Source organism: Martes martes (assembly GCF_963455335.1).
Source record: "Martes martes genome assembly, chromosome: 2".
Taxonomy (NCBI): domain Eukaryota; kingdom Metazoa; phylum Chordata; class Mammalia; order Carnivora; family Mustelidae; genus Martes; species Martes martes.
The window spans coordinates 170,231,552-170,249,355 of NC_137889.1; the positions used below are offsets into that span (position 1 = coordinate 170,231,552).

The 17,804-nt window shown below is 47.3% G+C and overlaps 1 protein-coding gene across 2 annotated transcripts in view; it reads left to right on the forward strand.

Annotated features, from left to right (window-relative positions):
* Positions 1 to 17,804, forward strand: part of TBC1D1 (TBC1 domain family member 1) — a 226,762-nt gene that overhangs the window by 73,810 nt on the left and 135,148 nt on the right. Inside the window, exon 1 of one of the 2 annotated variants that reach the window (XM_080796165.1) lies at positions 3,515 to 3,625. The exons of the other annotated variant lie outside the window; for it this stretch is intronic. Within the exon in view, the coding sequence (XP_080652291.1) occupies positions 3,596 to 3,625 (30 nt within the window). The 5' untranslated portion in view covers positions 3,515 to 3,595. Of the gene's footprint in view, positions 1 to 3,514; positions 3,626 to 17,804 lie in introns of those variants that run through there. 2 annotated transcript variants of the gene reach the window in all.

A 17,804-nucleotide genomic window follows, 5' to 3' on the forward strand; every position in this document is an offset into this window, starting at 1 on the left:
TTCCAACTGAAAGAGAAGCACTAGGGAACTGTTAAAAATAACCAATCCCTGGCCCATGTATAGTCCTTCCCTGGGGGAATAGACAGTTTCTTGGGGGAAGGATACTTTTTTTCAGACGGGAGGGGGTGTGGTGTTTCAATGAAAATTGTATTATTTGAATGCGGAATCAGTAGACTGTCTGATGTTAACAGTCTCCTTTTTTTTTTTTTTTTAAATATTTTTATTTATTTATTTGACAGACAGAAATCACAAGTAGGCAGAGAGGCAGGCAGAGAGAGAGGAAGGGAAGCAGGCTTCCCGCTGAGCAGAGAGCCCGACGCGGGGCTCGATCCCAGGACCCTGGGATCATGACCTGAGCTGAAGGCAGAGGCTTCAACCCACTGAGCCACCCAGGTGCCCCAACAGTCTCCTTTTAATAAAATTCCAAATTACAACAGAATTGCTTCCTACATTGTGACTTGCAAGGAATTTTCAACAGGAATTTTCAACAGAATTGCTTCCTGCATTGTGACTTACATGTTGGCAGTGAATTAAAATAAGACCCTTCTATATTTTTTAAACTATTTGGTGTTGGAGCCCCGCCTGTTACTGCCTGTCAAGTGTGTTCAGTGGAAAGACCCTTGTATTCCCATGAAATGAGTGCTTTCTTTTTTTTTTTTTTTTAAAGATTTTATTTATTCATTTGACACAGAGAGAGAGAGAGAGAGAGAGAGAGAGAGATCACAAGTAGGCAGGCGGAGGGGGGAGGGGGAAGCAGGCTCCCTGCTGAGCAGAGAGCCCCATGTGGGGCTCGATCCCAGGACCCTGGAATCATGACCCAAGCCGAAGGCAGAGGCTTTAACCCACTGAGCCACCCAGGCGCCCCGAAATGAGTGCTTTCTGCCCAGTCCTGGATCAGGCAGAGAGCTCTGGGGCAGAGGGAGACCTCTGTGTGTCTAAAGGGTATGTAAGTTCAAACCAGGTTCCGATGAACCTCCGCCCCGATGCGTATATATGGAGAATTGGATCCAGGGTAAAACAGTGAAGACGATGTCCCTATCTCACCTTCCAGCACACTCTCCCATTGTAACGGTTAGATCCAGAATTTGACCCAACTTTATTTCTTTGTGTGTGTGTACGCACATGCTCAAGAAGCGTGATTTTTATTCTCCTAAATTTAATCTAATTTCTTTTTTTGCCTCCCGCTTGCCCAACTGGCAGAAAATTTACCTCGGTTGGGAGTAATTTAGGTTTCTTTAATCAATTTTGGGTTCCCTTCATCCTCACCCCAGAGTTGCTTCTAAATTCTGGGCATTTTCATAGAGCTCAGTCTGGGAATTGGAGTGATGGAGTATGGTGATGTTTGTCCTGGACCCAGCTTGTTCCACTTGTCCTCAGCTCTCTACCCACTGCCATCTAACCATGTTGTTGCCTAGGAACCCTCCAGGTCTCCCTCTAGCTGAGCTAGTGCTCATCATCCCCGGGACACAGGACAGTTTCAGCTGTTCTTTCAAGGGTCTGTTGGCCAGGAGCTCATTTTAAACCCCACGTCAATAATGACTCTCATATACTAGTGCATCTCAGATGCAAGTGTGCACACTGGCCGTCCAGAATCATGGTAAAATGAAAGTTCTGACTCTGTAGGACTGGGTTAGGGAAGGGCCTGAGATTCTGCATTTCTAACAAATTGCCAGAGGGTGACCAGGCACTGGTTGAGTAGCAAAGTTGCAGAAGACAGAGGGGCATCCTCAGTGTTTATCTCTTCTACTTGCTGGGGGTGAGGGGTGGGGTGGGGAGGGGAGTGATTTGCTAACAGGGAAGGATCTGGTTAAATGGCTGCAAATGCCCTCTCCCTTTTTTAGCTTTAATTTTTTTTTTTTTTTAACATAAACTCTACCCACAACGTGGATCTCGAGCTCACAACCCCAAGATCAAGAGTCGTATGCTCTACCCACTGGTCTCAATTTCTTTTGAAGAAATCAATCACTGCTTAAAAGCATGAAGAAGCCCCTTAAGATGGTCCTAAGGCCCTTTTCAGTTACCTAGATAGGCTCTGTTAGAATGCTGTTGGAACTCTTGGCTTTCCCCATACACCCTACCTGCAAGGAGAAATAAGATGACATCTCCCTCGCCCCCACCATCCTCTCCTCTTGGCAGTCATGCCTGTGTGTAATCCCCCTTGCCTTGCGCATGGACTGGACTTCCTTCCTCGTCTTTTAATGAATAGAATACAGCAGAAGTTTGGGGCTGTCACTTCTGAGATGAGTTTATGAAATGATTGATGTCTTTTGCGGACACATGCTCTTTCTTGGATCATTTGTGCTGGGGCATTCGAACTGCCATTTTATGAGCAGCCCCGTAGAGAGGACCACGTGATGCCACAGAACCCAAAGTCCTCAGTCCAACAGCCTGCAAGGAACTAACCGTGTGAGTGAGTTTGGAAGATGGAGATTGCTGCAGCCTCGGCTAACAGCTTGAACCTAGCCTCAAGAGAGAAGTTGGGCCAGAGCAGCCAGCCAAGAGGCTTCTGGATCTCTGACCCACAGGCACTTGTGTTTTCAGCTTCTCAGTTTTGGGGTAATTTGTTATGCGGCAATAGATGATAATACCCACCTAACTCAGATGCCAGACATTTGGAGATCATTAAAACGTTCTGTTGGCCTATCTGAAAATGAGGCACAACGTAACAAAAGGAAACAGAAGCAAAATTCTTGCGCCCGGGGTTGCGTTGGGCATGATGAACTCAGTGAGTGGCTAGACGTCACGCAATGTATTTACACATTGGCCGTTAGACCTTTGGACATTTTTTTTTTTTCCCAACGTGGAACTCCAGGGTGCCTGGAGTTAGAAACCTGCCTTAACCTTTGTAGCTATAAGCTGACTACGCTGTCTTATCATCTTGCCTTGGGAGAGAAGAAAACTCTCGAAATCAAAATTTCTCACGTGGCTGAAAGCTGCGGGCGAGCAGGAGCTGGAGCTACTCCCCCCCACCCCCCAATAGCGTAGTTTTCTGACTCCAAGAAAACCACCTTTGATTATATAAAGGTATTAGGGGCTGGGGAAACACTAGTCCTTTTGTTACCAGCAATCTCAGCGTTTAGAAAGAAAGGCTGTGGGGGTGGGGGTAACCCCGGGTAAGTTGGGCGGGCTTTGTGTTAGCTCAACTCGGCGGGGCCTTCTGAGACAGGATTCCTAGTTTTCGGAAAGTTGTCGGACTCCTCCTCCGGGAGCTGCGCAGCCCGGGGCACCCCGGAGGAGGGCGACCCCCGCGAGCCCCAACTTCCCGCCCGGAGCCCCGCGTGGGGGGGGGGTGGGCGGGGTGGGGGCGGGGTCGGTGGCGCTCCCTCCCCTCTCCGTCCCTCCCCTCCCCTTCCCCGCGCTCTCCCCACCCACTTCCCTTTCTCGGCTGGCCGGGCCGGGCCGCCCCGCGGGCGCGACCTCTCCCGGCCGTGACGAGCGGGGAGGAGCCCGCCGCCGCCGCTGCCGCCGCCGCCGCCGGGGGAGCCATGCCCGCGCCCCGCCGCGCCCCGAGCCCGCCCCCGGCGACCCGCCGCCTCCCGGGCCGGCGGCGGGAGTGAGCGGGAGCGACCGGCGAGGAGCTGCCGCCCGGCCCGCGATGTCACCATTGTTCAGCTGGGTGGCCAAGGTAGGCGGCGTCGGGGCAGCGTCGGGCCGGCGCCCGTTACCGGAGCGGACGGCGCTGGGAGCCGGCGTCCCCGCGGGCGCCGTTCTGGGCACCTCTGTAACCGTCGGGCCGTGAGGGGGTCCGGAGCGCGGGGAGCGCCCCCGGCTCGGGGTGGAGGGGCGGGGGTCTGACCGTGCCGGGACTGCCCGCGGCGGGGGACGTCCCGCGGCCAGGGGACAGCGACCGGAGAGTGGCGGGCGCCGCCGGAGTCGTTTCCCGGGCGGCTCTCATTCATTAGTCGGCCGGGCGGGCCAGGTGGCGTCACGCCCATTTCACGGATGGGAAGAGCGAGGCCCGACGCCCGGCCCCAGGTGTTCGCCCTGGAGGCCGGCTGCTGCTTTTCCCCGCGCAGCCCACCGCGCGCAGCGCTGGGTGTTGCCCCGCGGCGGGACCGTGTGTGGCATCTTCCCTGACACAGGGTCGTGCCTGGTGGCCTGGGATAGGGCGCTGCGGGGGCCGAAAGGCTGGACTTGGTGCACGCAGAGGGTATTTGTCCTTTGTCTTAAACTCCCTGATTTCAGAGGGTACGGTGGTGCGAGTTTTGAATGTAAATTCTATCTCCATGAAGTTTTATTTTCCGAACATGAGCGCTTTCAGAGTAACGGAGCCTTACAAAGCCCTGCCAATTTCACGATTGCTGGAACGGAGGGACTGGAGTAGCTCTCCGGAGTTCCCACCAGTTGGAGGACGTGGAATTATTTTTATTCTTCCCGGAGTACCAGGCATTTGGGTGATTTGAATGATGCCTCCCTCGCAGCCTCTAAAAGGCCGGCAGGACCCCAGGGCACCTTTCTCACACCCTGTGGCGTTTCGCAGATTGAGTAATAAACTCTTATTGGAAGAACCCGTTAGCCATTATGTGACCCTTTACAAATAGTAATTAGGTGGTGGTTCCATCTGCTAGTTATACAGTGCTTTTAGAGTGCTGGTTTTATAATAAATACCTGTCCTTGAGCCAGAGAAAGCTTTGGCTATCAATTAGTGCTAATAAAATGGAGACACAGAAACCGGATTATCAGGCACTGTATCCTATCTTCTCATCCTCACCAGAATTTTCACTTCCTGAAACACAGCGGGTGGTAAATGAAAAAGTTTTGAATCACAGTTTTGTATTGAAAAAGACACAAATGATATGCCCAGATTTCCTGGTTTGATGTGATAGCTGATTAGCTTTTATAAATAATGCTAAATTAAAAAATGATGTGAGGTAGTTTAAGAAGTAATTCAGGGTGTGTTGTCTGATTATATTTTATTTTAGGTTGAGGATTTGAGTCTACTTGTATACTGTTATACTTGATATCATAAGGCCAAAGGGAGAAACAAAAAAAAAACCCCAGACTTACTGTTTGAAGTCTAAATAAACAAAACCCCAAATACTTATTGTTCATACTGTTTTATGGTTTTATTTACTTTTCCAAAACCTATTTAATAAAGATGTTTTTCACTACAGGAGTGAGGTGGACTTTTGTTCACGTTGGCTTAGGAGATGACAGTGAAAACACCAGACCAAAGTTTTATTAAAAAAAAAACAAACACAAACTCAAAAAACAAAACTGTAAGGACTTCTATAAGGATTGTCAGCTTTCTCCAACTGGCAATACTTTTGAAAAGGTTATTTAAATGAAATGTATATTGATAACTTCATCTAAATTCTGAATCATGTTATTCCAAAGTTATTTAAACTGCAAAACAACAAAACTATGAAATGTTTTTGGAACACATTTGTCAGTTGTCAGCAGAAAGTGCAGTCATTTTATATTTCATTCCTGTTAGGTGGTGTGTGATTATAAATTGGATCCTGAAATTGATTTTTATAGACAATATGTTCTGTGAGATTTTAGAATATGAAATTATTTGAAAGTTCATTTCTTGGGGCTGTAGATGATAAGAGTGACTTTCTAGGGAACCTGATTTGGTTTACTGTTAAGAGATAAGGCATCAACATGGTTAGCATTATAAACTAGGGAATATTTTAAAGGCAGAAACAGGAGTTGCAAATAGGACACACAATGTGCATAATCCCAAAGTACAGTTATATTTGACTTTAGAATGACCCTTCAAGAGCACATAAATGAATATGAGCACACACCTCACACAAACACTACATCTAATTGCTGTTCTATTTTGACCTTTGCAAACTGGCTCCACACCTGGTTGGGAGAGGGAAAGGGGCGTGGACATGGCTTGGTGCAGATGGATACCTGAACAGAAATTTGTTTTTCTTGGGTGCCGCATTAATATTGTATAAATATTGACTATGCAGTGTGAGGAATAGAGCCCAAACAGAGAATTCTATGTTAAAAAAAAAATTAAGATGCACTTCCTTTTATGTTGGACATGGCCTTGAAACAGTAAGGCAGGTGTGCATTGTATTACAAATGGGGCAGGTTTTACAGAGGTGAGATTCCTTGGTTAGTCTCTCATTGGGACACATGAGTTTTCCCATAGATTGCTAATAAAAACAAATTTCTCGGGCATCGTGATTTTTATACTAAACCCACAGATGTCCCAGCCACCTGGCAGTTTTGAGTATTTCTGTTGATCACTTCTGTGCCTCCCATGCATCAGTTAGTGAAACCTGCCGCAGAACCACCGGTAACTTTCTGAATTTATTTGGATTCGCACCTGCCTGTAAAGATACTGGCTAAGATTATTGCTAGTATTCCAAAGTAGTGGATTTTCAATATATATGTTAGTCAGGTTAAAAGGAAAATGAGCCTAAATATATCCACGTCTGCTGTGTTCTCAAATTCAAGTGCAGTTTCATGCAGTTGATGCCTTGTATTTTTTTCCATTGCTCGTGTATTCACCAGATGTTATTGGGCACCTTTTATGTACCAGGTACTGTGAATGCCCTGAAGGAGTTAGTTCAGTTTGCACACAGGCTTATCCTTTTTTTATTATTATTTTTTTAAAAAGATTTTATTTATTTATTTAATTTATTATTTTTTAAAAAGATTTTTATTTATTTATTTGACAGATCACAAGTAGGCAGAGAGGCAGGCAGAGAGAGAGGAGGAAGCAGACTCCCTGCTGAGCAGGGAGCCCCATGCAGGGCTCGATCCCAGGACCCTGGGATCATGACCCGAGCCGAAGGCAGAGACTTAACCCACTGAGCCACCTAGGGGTCCCAGTTTTATTTATTTGTTTGACAGAGAGGCAGGCAGAGGGAGGGGGAAGCGGCTCCCCGCTGAGCAGAGAGCCCGATACAGGGTTCAATCCCAGGACCCTGAGATCATGACCTGAGCCGAAGGTAGAGGCTTAACCCACTGAGCCACCCAAGCGCCCCTACTTATTATTTTTTAAAAGATTTTATTTATTTGTCAGAGTACGAGCGAGTGAGCACACAAGCAGAGGGAGTGGCAGGCAGAGGGAGAAGCCGCCTTCCTGCTAAGCAAGGAGCCCCAATGTCCAAGACCCCGGGATCATGACTCCAGCTAAAGGCAGACGCTTAACCGACTGAGCCACCCAGGCGTCCCAAGACTTATCCTTTAAAAAGTGTACACACTGGGGGCACCTGGCTGCCTCAGTGGGTAGAGTATATGATTCTTGATCTCAGGGTTGTGAGCTGGAGCCCCATGTTAGGTGTAGAGATTACTTAAAAGTCAAATCTTTAAAAAAAAATTAAAGAACTGTGTACACTGAAGCTTTGTAAGGCAAATATTTAAAAATGCATTAGTTAAGGAATCATTTTGTAAAATAGTGGCTAACATTTTATGTGAAACCAGGTTTTTCATATTTTGGCTTTGCTGAAAACAAAGGTTTCTAGCGACTATTCATTCAGCAAGTCATTTCAGAAATGCGTTCTGCACAGATACTTACTGCGCACCTAGTATATGCCCACTCCTGTTTGAGGAGCTGGAGATACAGCAATGACTAAGGCAGACCAGCTCCCTTCTTTCCTGGAGCTCGGGTCCTGGATGGTGGAGACTGTGCAGAAGCAAACAAACAGACGAACAAGGTAGTTTCAAGGGGTGGCAAGTGCTAGGGAGAAAAGTAAGCAAGGTGCTTGGTGCAGAGTGACGAGGGGCTGGGTTGGCAAGGAGGTGGCAGTTTCTCCCCGGGAGGACGGGGGGACAGAAACGCAGAGACCAGGGCCTGGAGGTGGCTCAAGTGGGCACGTTAGAGCAGTGGGGAGAAGGCAGGTGTGACTGCCATCTGGCGAGTGCGGCGAGCTGTGGGCCCTGAGTTGGGGAGGTGCCTTCTGGGCCAGGCCCTTTAGGGCTCTGCAGGCCCAGGACCGGGTTTGTCTTGGCTTCAAGTGCAGAGGGAGCCATTGGAGGGTGTGAACTTGAGGAGTGCTGTGGGCTGATGTGTACGTGGGGCGGAAGCAGAGAGACACTTAGGCTGTTGTGTTTTGGGCAGGGGTGACGGGGCTAGCTTGGACTTCGGTAGTAAGGAAGGGACACCTGTGGAGGCATCACTGTTCTTTATCTTCTGAAATGAGGTGACTGGGTGGCTTTGCTATCGTGTTCATCTGAGACTGGTGCAAATGACCGAGAAACTAATTACGTCTATGTTGAGTACAACTTGCCCTTGGTTGGCTGCCTCTGAAGAGCAGGGCTTTCCGGCCCAGTTGTGTCCCGATGCCAGTGTGGTTTGTTTACCTTTGCAGTTTCCTGCAGACCAGAGCAGCCCATTTTGCGAGCCTCTGGCCAGCTGGGCTGCCCTGGCGAGGGCCACCCGGCAGCCTTCTGGAAGGCGCGCATCTGCCCACACCTGGTGCTTAGGTAGCGGGTCCTCTGCTTGCCGGGGTCGAGCCCGTTGCGTGTGGTGCGTCCTAGGTTCATGTGATGAGTTATTCAAAAATATAATTTTTTTTGGGTAGACTTCTATTATGTTTAATTAGTGAGTGTTTGAGTTTAATAAAGAGGGGAGGACTCCTTGTCCTAATCAGACCATTCCTTCACTTCGAAAAATGTGCTGCCTCTGCTAAGCGAAGCTGGCGTAGCCGGGATCAGGATTTGGGCAGGGCTCCCGTGAGGCCCATTTGCCCGCCTGGGGCAGCAGCCTCTCTGGGGGAGCTCCGGTTGCTTAGAGTAACAACACCATGGGCACAGGTTGGTTTTATGAAAAGAGAAGGGAGAAAAACAGGAGTAGAAACCCTGCCTCATCCACAACACAGCAGGGAGCTCAGAGCAGATCTCATAATGACCAAAAAGCACATTAGTTCTTTATCCCCCCGCAAATTCCCTAAACTGATCTTAACCTATATATGTGTCTGCCTTGGTCTGTCCCTGACTATCTAAACCCGTCCCATCCTTCACGCCTGAAGCATCTTTGAGTATTCATTCATTCCTTGGATGCGTATACTATCCTGGTAGAAAAGAGCCCCCAAGGCATGTCCTCTCCCAGGAGGATAGCCCGCTGGCCATGGGGGAGTACGGAGTGGCTCTTGCACTAGCCAGGGACGGTCACGGTGTGCCAGGTGGTTAGAGGGGCAGGTGCAGAGGCCTGGAGGCACATCGGAGAAACCTCAGCCCCAGGCTGCTGGCAAGGCCGGCTGGAGAATCCACTGTAGCGAGCAGGAGAGGAGGAGACCAGACAGGTGAGCAGCCACCTGAATGCACGTGGCAGGCAGACCCCTTCAGAGAGGCTGGCGTTTGATCGAGGGGGGCCCCCCCGGGGACCAAAGCTTATCTTTCCCCAAATTCCTGTAGCCATGTACTCAATTCTGTATGATGCCTCCTGTTGTGGTTGATTCTTTTATCTCCTCTACTGGCCTATAAACTCTGCAAAAACAAGGGTGGTGTGGTCGTCTGTACTGTGCATACAAATCCCTTGGACATCTTGTTAAAATATAGTTCTGCTCTAGTAAGTCCGGATGAAACCCCAAATCCTGCGTTTGCCGCAGGCTCCCAGGTAACACGGATGACCTGGGGACTGCACTTCACGTAGCAAGGTTCTCTGTATTTTCTGTTATACCTACCATTCGAGGAGTTGCTTATAGTTTATGGAACAAATGCCATGATTTCAGAGTAGTCACTTTTATCTGGGAGGATAATAGTGGAAATAATAAAACCTAAAAAAATTAACCTTGAAATTGGGTGTCTGAGGAGTAGGAGTGGAAAGAAAATTTTGCATTGCATACTCTTACACCTTTATAAAAAAGTCAGCATTTTGTGTATTAACTATTCAGTTGGTCAAATTTAAAAAATGTTTTGGCCTTTTCTCTATTTCAATGTATTTAACTTTACCCTGGATACCATTAGGATATTATAACAGACTAGGAATCAGATTATTATTGAAAAATGGACTCAAATTGCCTTCCTTTTTTTTTTTTTTTAAATAGACTTAATTTTTAAGAGCAATTTTAGGTTCGCAGCAAAACTGAGCAGCAGGTACAGAGAGTTCTTGTACAACCTCTGTTCCCACACATGCGGAGATAGCCTTTCCCATCATCAATATCTCCAACCTTTTGTTACAGCTGATGGACCTGCACTGACACATTATCTCGGAAAGTCCCACGTGTATGCTACAGTTCATTCCTGGTGTTGTGCATTCTGTGCATTTGGACAAAGGTGTAATGGCATGTATTTTTACTACCATACAGAATAGTTTCACTGTCCTAAAAATCCCCTGTCCTCTGCCTGTTCCTCTTGTCCTCCCTCCCCACCCCCTGTCAACCACTGTTCTTCATAGTTTTGCCTTTTCCAGAATGTCCTATAGCTGGAATCATGAAGTACATATCCTTTTCAGACTGGCTTCTTTCACTTAGTAATGTACATTTAAGTTTCTTCTGTATCTTTTCATGGCTTGATTGCTCACTATAGCTCTGAACAACATTCCATTGTCTAGATGGAATCGCCTAGAAGGGCATCAGTTGCTTTCAAGGTTTGGCAGGTATGAATAAAGCTGTAAACGTTTTTGTGCAGCTTTTTTTTTTGTGGGTGTAAGTTTCCAGCTCCCTTCAGTTAGGCTGGTGACATCAAGAAGAATGATTGCTGGATTATATGGTAAGAATACGTTTAGTTTTGTAAGAAGCTGCCAAACTGTCTTCTAACTGGGTGGACAGTTTTTGCGTGCCCATCAGCAGTGCATGAGAGTTCCTGTTGCTCCACATCCTGGTTAGCGCTTGGTGTTGTCAGTGTTTCAGTGGGTATGTAATGGTATCTCATTGTTGCTTTAATTTCTGTTTCCCTGATGACATAATGTGGAGGCCACCTTCCTGTTGATTTTTTTTTTTTAAGATTTTATTTATTTATTTGACAGAGATCACAAGCAGTCAGAGAGGCAGACAGAGAGAGAGGAGGAAGCAGGCTCCCTGCTGAGCAGAGAGCCCAATGTGGGGCTCTCGATCCAAGGACCCTGAGATCATGACCTGAGCCGAAGGCAGAGGCTTTAACCCACTGAGCCACGCAGGTGCCCCCTTCCTTTTGATTTTTAACTTTTAAGCAGTAGAAATAATAAATTTGTCCTTTTGAATTTTATTTCATAATATGTGGTGGTATTTACTAAATATATAATAAAGTTATAGGAAAACAAAAATTTTAATGGTTATATTTGTGTATCTGTAGTTAAGTATCTTTGATTTTTCCATTATTTCTGTTACTTCTGATTTTGCTATTGGGAGCATGAAATAGCTGTTTACATCATTTTGTTAGGTTTAAAGAAAAGACTTGGTGGAAAAAATTTCCTTGATCTTTATGTACTTTGGTACAAAAATGATTTTGCAAATTATTTTTATATCTGTCATATGTTATAATGAGATTAGACTGCTAGGCTTTGTTCATTTAGTTTCGTTGAGCTGGGCTAAGTTAACCTTGAGCCTTTCTTATCTAAAAAATAACATATTCCCTAGTCATCTTTTTAAAGATGCTGTTTTAAAGTTGAGTAATGTCAAAATCTGCATAGTAAGGAGATAGCGAAGATCATCTGCGAGTGTAAACTCTTTGAATGTGGTTGGTTGAGTTTGCAGTTTGTCTGCAGTTTTTGTGCAAGTGAGGTGTAGGCATGAGGACCCCGAGATGAGCAGGACAGGGGCCCAGCCTTTGAGCAGCTTGGGATTTAACAGGGAGAGGTACACCTGCGAAGATGATTTAATGAAATTGTACAGATGTGTGCATGGGGAATCACTCAGCTGGGGATTCGGGGAGATTTTTTTGAGGATATGAGATGAGTTAAGTCCTTCTTTTAAAAAACAATATTTATTTTAGAGTGAGAGAGTGTGAATGTGCAGGTGCATGAGTTGGGGGAGGGGCAGAGGGAGTGAGAGAATCAAGCAGAGTAAAGCCGACTCCCCACAAAACCAAGATCGGCTGCTTAGCCGACTGAGTTACCTGGGTGCCCCCTGAGCTAAGTCTTTAAGGAAAGGTGGTTGAGTTGTAGGTCCCTGATGTGTGGTGAATGGAAAAGAATTGCTAGGGTCTACTTGTAGTTTTCCAGCATGTTTTGGAATCATTCAGGGTTGCTTTCCAACTCTGTTGCCTTGTTTTTGAGACCAGTGATTTTTAACCTTGGGGAAGGCAGTAACTTCAACAAATGGCCCAGATAGTGTGAGATTCAGAGTTGAGAGTGGCCCTTTTCCTTCAGCAGGGCGTGCCCTCAGGCCTGCACATGCCTCTCTGTAGTGGCGACTAGGGAAGTGGTCATTCTGCTGCAGCCAGAATGTCATTCCATTTTCTCTCTTCTCCATGAGGAAACTGAGTCCCAGAGCAGGGAAGCAACTTAATTCGAACAAGATCACACAGCTCATTGTGGCAGAACTTAGACTCAGAGTTTTGGACCCCTGGGTTTTGCACACCTTGTTGATGTTGTCCTGCTGTTCCCACTTTTTTCTTTGAAGTATTTTTCTAAAATCAAAAGTGTGCCTGTCTGTTAACATACCGTATTTCAGAATACCTTATTTAATCACTAGGCTGTTTACACATGTATTTTCAGCGTTGGTCCAGGTGCCTGCAGGGAAGCAGACAAAGAAAGGAAGCCTGAAGTCGAGCAGTCTGCTGGGGTGGGTAGAGGTCCTCCAACACGTGAGGGGTGTCATAAATGCTCAACAGCCCCGGAGGTCTGCCCCGTGGTGTGAGCTCTGAGTAGGAAGAACCCAGGGCCCAAGTAGTTGAAGAGAGTGGAAGTTGCCCAAGTCCAGTGTGGCGACACAGCTCCCTGTGCTGGGCTCCAGTGACTTGCTGATTCACTCTAGTTCCTGGAGGGCGTCCTGTGGGACAGAGGGGAGGTGTGTATAATGTGTCTCTTCTCCTCTAATAGGGGAGATTGAGTTTTTTCAGAGAAACATCATTTGCAAAGCGGATTTAACAAGAGAGAAAACTTCATTAGTGTTAACGCAGCTGAAAGGAAGAGATGATTGTGTTTTTGAGCCCTTAATATGCGCCAGCCCTTGTGTAGGGAGTAGTCAGCTCAGATCATCCCGGGGTGGGGGTGTTCTTCCCTCCTCCTGTTTCTTTGGGGAAGTACTGTAAAGAAAATGAAGTTAAGAGCGCTTAGGTCATTTGTCAGCGCTGTTAAGATTAAAACTTGAATGGTCTGGCTGTAAATTCACGTTTTATCTGTTGTACCTATGCGATCCCTGTCATAAAGGGATTACAACACATGTTCAAGATACGAAGCAAGTGTGGTCAGAACTTCAAATATTTTGTCCCACTAAGAATTTGAATTTTCCTTCTTCCTTAAGGGAGAGGCGTAAAATGTTATGTCCACCTAAGCTGCTTTTGAAAATATGTGTGTAAGAGTGAAATTACACCAGAAGTGGAGCTCCTATTTTTAAAAAGCTTGAATTTCATGATGTTCTTGGTTAGGGAGGGAAGAGAACAGGAAGTAAGAAGAAAATCACTGGTAGGAAGATTGAAGATTGGTCAAGATTGGTGGGGAGGCTAGGGGCAATTGAATGATGGACCAAAGAGGTCAGTTTTGAGATGACCATAGCCTGATTTTTGATTTTCTTACTGACTGGAGTTGTGGGCCTTAGAGTATTATCTGAGATTTTTTCTCAGAGCACCATGGAAGCATGTTTTTAGCCTCTCTGGGAAATTCTCTTTGTGTTTAGACACTATTTTGAATAGGCTCTCCAGAGACTTCTACCACGGTGGACATTTTTTCAAGCCTGGGATAATACACAGGACTAGAGGCGAGAGGCTAGGGTTGGAGGCCCCAGCTCACCTCGAGTTTGCTGCTTAACCATGGCTAGTTGCCATGGGAGTGAGGGTCGTTGCCCCACTGCTGTCAGAGAGTCGTGTTTGGGTGGCACATGAGATGGTGCAAGTGATGGGAGCCACGAAAGCACTTTTTAGGATAAGCTTGTCTAGGAAGTGGGGTGGGTGTAGCCATTCAATTTCCTGACTGAAGTTCTACTTCCCTGGGCCTCCGTCCTTGATCTGTAAAATCAGAACATTGTGTTGAATGATCGCTGTAATTGTTCTCGGTTTGGACTCTCTGTTACTGCAAGGGGGCCAGTCATCAGAGATTGTCCACCACTGATAAGAGAGGGCCCCTGCAGCCGCTGGCCTGGGACACATCCCCTCTCCACGTGTCCCCCTTGGAGCCGTGACCGCAGACAGGTCCCTTCTCTGCATGGATGAATGTGTTCATCCACAAAATGGGGATGGGGGCTGTCCTCTAGGCTGTGGAGGACAGCCCCCGTCCCCACAGAATGTACTCAGAACAGTGCCAGGCTCTGATGAAGCCCTTAATGGGGGTGAAACCTCGCCGCCCCCTCACTCAAGGTAGGGGTGGAGACGACATCTGCACTTGCTTCGTTCTGGTCCCTCTTTTCAAAGATGAAATATTGAGCCCTCCAGAGGTGAGGTGGCTTTCCCAAAGTCAGAGCTAAGGTTAAGGTGTTCTGGTTCTTAGCCCAGAGTTCTTCATGTCACCTGGTTCTTGCTATGATATTTAGATTCTTTGTTGTTTTATCACATTCTGCATGAATTAAACATAAGCTCTGGTTCACTAGTATGGAACGAGCAAAATACTTCATCAGGCCACAGGTAATTTCGATCAGATAAGGGGAAAACCGGGCAGAGAGAATTACACCGGCCTCTGCCCCCAGCACCCCCCATGTGACCTTGCCCAAGGTCACAACTTCACCTTGTGTTCCCCTTCCCTGAGATAGAGGTGGGGAACAGCTGCCTGGCCATTTCTGAAGTCCTTTCATCTCTCAAAATACTATGAAGAATTTCTTCACGGCCAGGGCTCTAAGTCCGGGAAATAGTGTGCCAACCAAAGATGTAGATTCTCCAATTTTGGAAAACTTTAAGAATAGGAAGGAAGTTTATTTGTTTAGCCGAGTTCATAATTGTAGGCCTGCTGAAGGCAGAGAATTGGCCAAATGGTATTTTGAGGAAGTTCTTTCTACAGGGTGGGCCAAGAGGAAATCAGTCATTAGGTGAAAATAAACTCTAAGGTCTGTGAGATAATATTTGCTTAGAGAGATTTACATGGGTCTATTGTGATGGCCACTGTTGTGTCAGGTTTTTTCCCTAAATGTGTAGGTTTCTTAAGTTAAAGTATTGGAGACTTAGTTGTAAAGTTTGACTTCAGACACACAAACCAGAAGCCTGCTTATGAGCAATGACTTTGTGGCCCTTTGTGCACTGGTTATTGATTAATTGTCTGAGTGTGAAATATTGCTGATACTTTTACTATGGTCACAACTCTCTTGTAGTTCCACAAAGAGCCGTGTTACTGGTGTGTGGGTGAACTGAAGGGATTCTCTTCCATAACTTGGAAATATGTGGAGGTAATACATAGGCGTTTATAGAACACTGGATTTCAGTGAAGGCAGCTCTCTGAGTTTGTACCACCTACTGTTACTTAGCTGAATGAATATCAGACCAAAGTTTGATTTCGTCAGATCCGTAGCATCTAAACTAGCTGAGATTGTGATCTCCAGATGTGCCCCCGCTCCCCACCTGGGGAAAGAGTTCAGTGTGCTCGACCATCGGAGCATACACTTCTGTCTCACTGTTTTGCGGTTGCCACACCATCTAGCGTATTTTGTGGTACTCTAGACATCTTGGCCAAGAAACCTGGCATCTTCAAGTGCAGTGTTGGTCATGATACATTGAATGTGGATCTTCTCTGGGCTGGGCACTCGGGACACGGATGCCAAGAGGAGAAAGGCGCAGTTCACGCTGGTGCGGTGAAGGCTGGCGCTGGAAACGGTGGGCTGAGGGAGGGGTCAGCCGCGGAGCAGCCTTTGTTACACAGAGGTCGTCCCTTTCCACGTGCCGTGAATCCCACCTGGCCATCTCCTCATTGTGTTTCCCCAGCAGGGATAGCTGACCGTACACTTTTTTTTTTGTTTAAGATTTTATTTATTTATTTGTCAGAGAGAGCACAGGCAGGCGGAGTGGCCACAGAAGCAGAGGGAGAAGCAGGCTCCCTGCCGAGCAAGGAGCCTGATGTGGGACTCCATCCTGGGACGCTGGGATCATGACCTGAGCTGAAGGCAGCCGCTTAACCAACTGATCCGCCCAGGCGTCCCTGACCGTGCACTTTTAACTTACATATCGTCCTTCTTAAAGGCATTGCTTTTGGTTTGGGAGCCAGTACTGTGGTTTGGATGTGGGGGTCCTGGAGGACCTCTCTGCACATTTTAGGGCACTTTTTCGATCTAACAGTTGTGTTTTGCTCTGATCCTGATTGAATAAACAGAGGCAGTTGGAGCCCACTTGGCTCTTCTGTGTGGGGGAAAGCACAGTTCTGTCCTGCAGCCCCTGGTGCACCAGAGTCATCTTCATACTCACATGGTGCCTGTTGTTATACTTACATGGTGCCTGTTGTTAAACTTGGAAGTGCAGATCCAATAAGGCTTGTAAGTCTGAGAGACTAGAAATCTGGACACTGGCTGGTGCTCTGTTGTTTTTGTTTTTGGGAGGGTTTTGTTTTTTTTGTTTTTTTTTTTTCTTTTTGGTATGTGTTTGTTTTAATTTAATGAACTTAGGGGCTTTAGTCTAACAAGGAAATTTCAAACTGAAGACTTTATTACCTCCTAGTTAAAATTAAAAGCAAATCATGGGCACCTGGTGGGGTCTAGAGCAAGAGTCCTGAACGGGGAGGTCCAGTTCTGGGCGGCCTAACCAGGTGCCAGTGGTTCCAGCGCTCTGAGGCTCTGTTTCCTGATAAAATCAATAGGTTGAGGGTGCCTGGGTGGCTTAGTCGGTGAAGCCTCTGCCTTCAGCTGAGATCATGATCCCCGGGTCTTGGGATCAAGTCCCACATCGGGCTCTCTGCTCAGCGGTGAGTCTGCTCCTCCCCCTCCCTCCGCCCCTACCCCCTTCTTGTGCATACTCCTCTCGCTCTCAGGCTCTCTCAAAGAAATAAATAAAATCTTTAAAAAAAAAAATGACTGGGTTGAGTGAGTGGTTCGAGGGCCCCATCAGGGGATGAGAAAATACATTTGGATGGAAGAAGCTGCATAAGCCAAAGCACAAAGTAGAAATCCAAACGAGCGGAAGCGCAAGATCGGTGGTGGTGCATGAACCCCCCCACCCCTGCGCGGTGAACTCCCAGGAGGAAATGATCGCAGACCCCCCTACCCCCCACCCCTCCACCCCACCCCCCATGGGGCATTCTGAAGCCCTTGCCTGCAGTTGTCAGTGCTTGGTAGAGATTAGAGGGAAGTCCTGGATGGTCTGTGAGTGGTAGGCTGATGCCATCGGGGCTGTCCGCAGAGAGTAGGGTGGGTGGGTATGTACCCTGGGGGTGGCCGAGCAGGGCCGAGCATCCGTGGTCTTGCTGTGGTCTGGTGGGAGTGCATACGGGCTGAGACCTACGCTTGAGGTTTGGGGCTCCTAGTGATAGAGCACACAGGCTGATGGCTGATGGCAGGTAGAGGGAGGAGAGGGAAGAGGAAACACTTCCCAGGTTTTCAGACTAGTTACCTGGAAGGCATTTGGGGAAACAAGAGAGAGGCCAGTTTTAGGGCAAAGAGATGAGCTTGATTGGGATGCTTTAAGGTCATGGTGCCTGAAGTTTGGGGATCCTTCGAGGTGATTGGAAATTTGAGTTGAGTTCAGAGCTAGAGATGTAGATAAAGAAATTATCTTTTATTTTTTAAAGGTTTTATTTATTGAGAGCGAATGCATGCGAGTGGGGTGGCCAGAGGGAGAGCGAGACCCTCAGGCAGACTCCCCGCTAAGCCCAGAGCGTGACCTGGGGCTCGGTCCCACGACCCAGGGAGCAT